The sequence below is a fragment of the Benincasa hispida genome, chromosome 11, assembly GCF_009727055.1.
Source record: "Benincasa hispida cultivar B227 chromosome 11, ASM972705v1, whole genome shotgun sequence".
Classification (NCBI taxonomy): domain Eukaryota; kingdom Viridiplantae; phylum Streptophyta; class Magnoliopsida; order Cucurbitales; family Cucurbitaceae; genus Benincasa; species Benincasa hispida.
This window is the reverse complement of record NC_052359.1, coordinates 19,656,041-19,662,397: the sequence shown is the minus strand read 5'-3', so window position 1 is coordinate 19,662,397 and position 6,357 is coordinate 19,656,041. Positions and strand designations below refer to the sequence as shown.

General features: G+C 35.7%; 1 protein-coding gene across 2 annotated transcripts; it reads right to left on the bottom strand.

Moving 5' to 3' along the window:
* Positions 1-1,262: 1,262 nt before the first annotated feature.
* LOC120089884 lies at positions 1,263-5,598 on the bottom strand. Of its 2 annotated transcripts, XR_005485343.1 has the most exons (4): positions 5,317-5,598; positions 4,829-4,910; positions 4,315-4,515; positions 1,263-1,395 (listed from the first exon to the last, which is right to left on the bottom strand). XR_005485343.1 is itself a non-coding variant. In XM_039047310.1 (3 exons), the coding sequence occupies exons 2-3, from the start codon at positions 4,902-4,904 to the stop codon at positions 4,412-4,414; spliced, it is 180 nt and encodes a 59-aa protein (XP_038903238.1). In that variant the 5' UTR covers positions 4,905-4,910; positions 5,317-5,598; the 3' UTR covers positions 4,165-4,411. The 2 variants fall into 2 exon arrangements, 1 of the variants encoding a protein (XP_038903238.1); XM_039047310.1 differs by lacking the exon at positions 1,263-1,395 and having other exon boundaries at positions 4,165-4,515.
* Positions 5,599-6,357: the final 759 nt, after the last annotated feature.

Here is a 6,357-nt window from a genome sequence, read left to right as displayed (position 1 = left end):
AGGTTCATACTCAAATTTGCTGCATTCATTTGCTGGACAAACATAGCCCAACATGCAATCATCGTACCGTTCTATTCTTGGCTTAGGCCAATACCCTGTCACTGGCCTTGGCCCAAAGCCTGGAGGATAAGATTCTGAATTGTGCCCAACTCTGACTCCAACTCCATTAACAATCGGATCAACACCTTTTCGCCCGGCTCTCGGACCAGCACCCATGCCACTTACCCCTAACTTAGGTCCTGAGCCGGCTTTCTGTCCGGCTCTCGGACCAGCACCAACATTGCTTACTTCTCCCTCGACTCCTAGGCCAGCTTTCGGTCCGGATCTTGGACCAGCACCAATATTGTTTACCCCTCCCTCTATTCCTAGGCCTGCTCTCGGTCCGGGTCTTGGACCAGCCTTGACATTGCTTACCCCTCTGTCGACTCCTGGACCAGCACTTGGGTCGGGTATTGGCCAAGCCCTGGGACCGGGAATAGATCCGTCATTGGAGTTGAAGACTCCATTGGCAAAGGTGTAGCTTAAGCATAGGAAAAGAAAGGGACAGAGAAGGATATATTTGAGGGAAGCCATGGTTTTTTGGTGGAAATTTGATGGTTTGGATGAGTGTGACGTGAAGATGAATAGGGGTTTTTATATATAAGAGGGAAGGGAAGTGAAGTTGGAAGCGTTTTGGGAAGGTAAAGTAAACGCAATTTGTTTGGTTTTATTTTCCAGGAATCTAGTAGTCATGAAATTCTTGTTGTTATGGACAGATTACGTCTTTATTCTAATGGGATTGTTACATAAGGGAAGAAAATGTACAAATTCTAAGAACAATTTTTGTGCTTAACGTTGTCTATTTAATCACTAATTTGAAATCTTTCCATATTATGTTTATAAATTTTGAATTATACTTATGTAATTAAACCAACATGAATATAACTCAACTTGTTAAAGCATAGTCGTCTGTTCTAAAAATTAAATATTCAAATTCTAATCTCCTCTACATTGTTAGATTTAATTGATGTGTATGCATCATATCAAACTCAACAAAAGCATATGACTTTTTAGATCTTAGCAGCTGAGAATAAATTGTTATGGTATTCTAACAATTGAAGGACTAAATAGCATGCCTAACTTACTATGCAAACAGATTACTATAGATGTTTACCACGAGAGTGTAAGAAGTTCTTTAGAGAAGCTAAATAGTGATTCAAGTGAAAGATAACTTTAAACTCAATCAGCATAATTCATACATAAAAATAAATTTGAAATCATACCCGACTAAAGGTCCATTTAGTTCGTGATTTGATAACGAACTTTTAGAACAGGAAATGTAATGGAAAGATAAAAGATTAAATGGCAAAATGCATTCTTAGCCTCCCAAGTTTGAAGTCAATATCTATTTGGTTCCTGAAATTTCAAAACATATACTTTAGTCTATCAAGTTTACAAATTCTAAATGGTCTCCAACTTAACTTCAAACTAACGGAATGTTGACTGGACCTAAGTGTTGAGACATGAATGGAATGACAATGCTTCTTCGGTTAACTACATGGTAAAATATATTAGATTGATTGGTAAATAAATTGAAATTTTATTTTTTTTAAAAAAAAATAAACTAATAAGTGAAATTAAAATTGGTTAAAGTACATTAAAAGAATCTAAACCAACCCTAAATTATATTTTCTCCACCTTGCCAAAAGTAAGAATTGTTAGTATACCATTGATGCCATCTGCCATACGCAATCAACTCAAACTAGTGTACCTTCGTTTCATCTTCAACCCTAATCTAAATCAATTTTATATTGTTGTTGGAAGCTCCAGAAAATTTTTAGCTGTCAAATGAAATTTCAAGAAAAGGGAACATAACTGGATGTTGGAGTTCGATAATGATAGATGATTTTGGTTTGCAAGTTCCTTACAGTTGGATATTGGCATTTGGTAGTTTTTCTCTGTAGCTAGCCTTCTAAATCTAAAGTAAGCCTCTACCTACAATATCCACTTTTATGCTTTCAATCTATGAAAGGATCTTGAAATCCATAAACTGATTAGTCTTCTAGCATACCTTTATTAAACCAGCAGAGGGACAAATATTCACATCCAAGCTATGCCTCTCAAGTCTTGAATGTGATTTCTGAGGTGTCAAATTGAACCACTAACAAATCGATTTAGATTAGGCCAGAAGATGAAAAGAAGGTATGCTAATAAGAGTCATGGTACACCATATTTTGACTAGGAAAATTTGTAGAAGGGGTAGAAGGAGAAATTGTAGAAGGCGTAGTAAAAAATCGTTGGAGAAAATCTAATTTAGAATTGGTTTAGATTCTTTTAATATACTTTAAACAATTTTAATTTTCACTTATTAGTTTATTTTTTAAAAATAAAAATTTCAATTTATTTCCAACCAATTAAATAGATTTTGTCAAGTAGTTAAATGTAGTAGACTTGTCATCCCATCCACGTCAATACTTAATTGTCCAATCAATAGTCCATTAGTTTAAAGTTAAGTTAGGGCCCATTTAGAATCATTTTGCAAATCTAGAGACTAAAGTATATGTTTTGTAACCTCAAGTATCAAAAAGACATCAACTCCAAACGTGGTGGACAAAAAGTGCATCTAGCCCAAGATTAAATTATATATACATATATAGAATCTCTCTTCAAAACTACCTTGGAAGTAGAAATCCATTACAATGTCGAACCAGCATCGATACCAAAGACAAAAATTGAACTATCACACCATTTCAATTCATTATCACACTGTTTCTTCCCCGCCCCCTAGTTGTACTTGTACCATATATATAGAGATAGATATATGTATGTATGAATATATGTATATGTATGTATGAATGTATGTATATATGTACGTGTATGTATCTCTGTCCATGTCTGTATGTCTATATATGTATGTTATCACACTGTTTCTTCCCCGCCCCCTAGTTGTACTTGTACTACATATATATATATATGTAAGTATATGTATGTCTGTATGTACATATATATATATATATATGCTTATCCTTGAACTTAAGAAAGTTTCAAAACTACTTTGGAAGTGAAAATCCATATAGAATGTCAAACAAGCATTGAGATTCGAGACTTAAAAAAGACAAAAATTGAACTTCTCCAACTGGTAGTAAGAGATACAAAAGTAAGATTTAGAAAAAGGTAACAATTTACACCCAGATATAGCAAGTATGTGATACTATCCAACAGATGAACAAAAGGCCTTTCCTTGCTCCAAATGGTTCAATGGTTTCGTTCGTTCCATGACCAAAAAGAAGGCTTTGATGAAGTTAACCCAAAGATAGCTCCTCATTCTTAAAAGGATGCACTGATAGAGTGGAAGCAAGGAGGTGAGCTTAACTGGGAAAGGAAGCCGTCCATTCAAAGGCACTCACAAGGTTTGTCCATAGTAGTAAGTCAAAAAAAGCAAGAGAGGAAGCGATGTAATGCAGACGACGTTGAAGCTTTTCATGAGTTTTGATGGGGCAATGAGCAATTTCCCATGGGAAGAATTTGGTTTTCCTTAGATATGAGCTTGTGGAGAAGAATGGTTAGGAATTGGTTTAACTAATAAGAAGGGTTTACTTTCTCTAATGAATTCTGTGACTGCTAAAATAAAAAAAAGGTCAGGGATCCATTGGTTTTGTGCATAAAATGGGGAAGAGTTTAGTGATGAGATAAAAGATGGGTAGGTGGGTGGGGGGGATGAGTCTTGAGTATTGACCAGCGCCATAGATTTTGCTAGAAGACAATGTCGTTTAAATCAGAGGGGGAGGGGGGATGAGTCTTGACTCTTGAGCATTAACCAGCACCAAAGATTTTGCTAGAAGACAAAGTTGTTTAAATCAGATTTCCATTCAGGTACATCGAGGAGAAATCTATTATGGTCACGGTTGAGAGATTAGTGAAGACAAACATGGAGTAAGAAAGAGCTGAGAGGGAGAGATAGAGCTGCCATTTCTAAAGTACAATGCTCTGCCTCAAGGCGTTCCTCCTTCCTTTAACGATCATACTTGTAAACTCATCCAGAGTAACAAAGAGATTGGCTTTCAAGGAAAGATGAGGTGTTGGAAAGGTAATACCCTACCTCTTAAAGAACGATATCAAAGGAGAAGATGCATAGGTCTATTGACTAATGAAAACATTAAAAACACGTTTTTGAAATTTTTGAACTTCTGAGATGTGTGTTTCTGAATCCCATTTCTCAAATTGGCCCACTAGAAACTGATTCAGTATAATTATTGTATCCCATGAATTCAAATAAGATTCAAGCTCATCACCAATAAACACGGCTCTAATTATTTCACAATGTTGGAAACTCACAGTATTGAATTGTAGCCACCATAAGGGATGGAAGCAATTTGCAAAGGACAAAATCTTGATAGTATGGAGCTCACATTCCGACAACGCCCTAAAGTGCCTAAACATTTTCACCACTGCCTCCTGATTCCGCGTCTTTCAGACTCTCAGCCAGCATTCGTTGCCTGTTCTGTAATTGTCTTTCTTGAGCAACCATATACAAACCTAGACAAGTGATAATAATTATCAAGTTAGGAAACTTCGTTATACCTTTATGAAGATAAAGAATGTTACTCTTAATTAATTAGATGAAGATTTACTTAGAAAATATTCATATACAAGAAGATTACGTGCATATACTTTTGTCATACTAAAAATCACTCCTAAGCATTAATTTAATCATTCAAATCAATCTAGAATTTGATCTTGCACTTCTAAACTGAAATTACATACAACCGAAATTGTTTCTGAATGATTTAAACGTGACTTTAACCATTTCAAAATCAATCCCAAACATGTCTACCCTAAAAGGGCTTACCAATTGCACTTCCTAAAGCACAGACCCAGAGAACCCTCATGGACCATTTGTCACCAATGACTCCTCTGCCTCCCATATCCTTCTGCAAATATTGAGCAAATAGCCTATCTTAGTAATTACAGCACTCGGAGAATCAAGCCTCCAAAAGGGTCAAAGTACATGGCGTGATAGGTTCATGTTTTACTATTTGAAACCCCTGAATTTGGGAGGATTTCGATTCAGTACAGATTTTAAATAATTCTTCTATATTCAAGAAATAAATTTACGCCACCTCACATCAGTTATGCGTCGATACTTTCTTCTATATTCAAGCAAACTCAACTCTGGAAGCATTTTAATTTTTATGTTTTAATTTGGATTAATTGAACATTGATGGAAGAATAAATCAACAAAATAATGATAATAATGATGAATAGTGCTAGTTTTGATTTTATACTTCGTGGATGCACAGAATGAAACAACTAAAAAATAAAACAAAGAAGCAAAACCTTGGGCTGGATCTGAAAAATGAGCGGTGGCGATCTCACCAACAGTGAGGGTTAAGGACTAAGAGAGTTAAGTAACTCTGATTGCAGGGAGAGGCGAGAGAGTGTGAGCGGGAGGGAGGTGCCGCGAGTTCGTTGGGAGGGTGGGGGCAGACGCTNCTTCAGGTAGGAGCGGCGGCGGACTGCTGCGAGCGGCGGAGGGATGCAGTAGCTGGTAATGGGGTGGCGAGGGACGCTGAATTAGAAATAGAGGGTTGTTTTGAGAGTTAATTCGGGATAATGGGTGGTGTCTAACTTATTTAGGTAAAATTGGTGGGTTTTTTTGTCACCATCCGAGTGCGCCTCTTGAAGAGATTTTTATTTATTTATTTAGTCCCGTATGCTACATTTAAAAAAAAAAAAATTAAATCGGTCATTTGGGAATATTTTATTTAGTTTTTTTTCCCTGTAAGTCGTATTAATGCATCTGTTGAACACAATCGTTTAATATGCGTTTAGTAAATTACTATGCGATCATTTAGTAAATTATACACGATTGCTTAGTAATTTATACATGTTCGCTTGGTAAATTATACACGATCGCTTAGTAATTTGTACACGATCGCTTAGTAATTTGTATACGATCGTTCACTTATCAATGACTTATTTATCCAATTGTAGATCAATGTCATTACTTCGCATCTTTGTACGATTTGGTGGGGATTGGGATGAGTCCGAAAGAAATTATGTTGGTGGTCATATGAAAAGTCTGAAAGTCAGAAATGATATAACGATCATCTAAATTTATCTAAATAATCGCTTAGTTATTTATATTCTATACAATACCAATTGTACAGTACAATATGTAATTTTAGCACAATTTATTTAAACAATCGCTTAGTTATTTATTTGCTTAGTTAAATGTACAACCCCCAATTGTATTCTACAAATTTAGCACAAGTTTATCTAAACGAAAACTAAACGATCGCGTAACAGTTAGGTAAACGATCGCTTAGTATTATCTAAATGATCGCTTAACAAAACCTAAGCGATCGCTTAGTATTA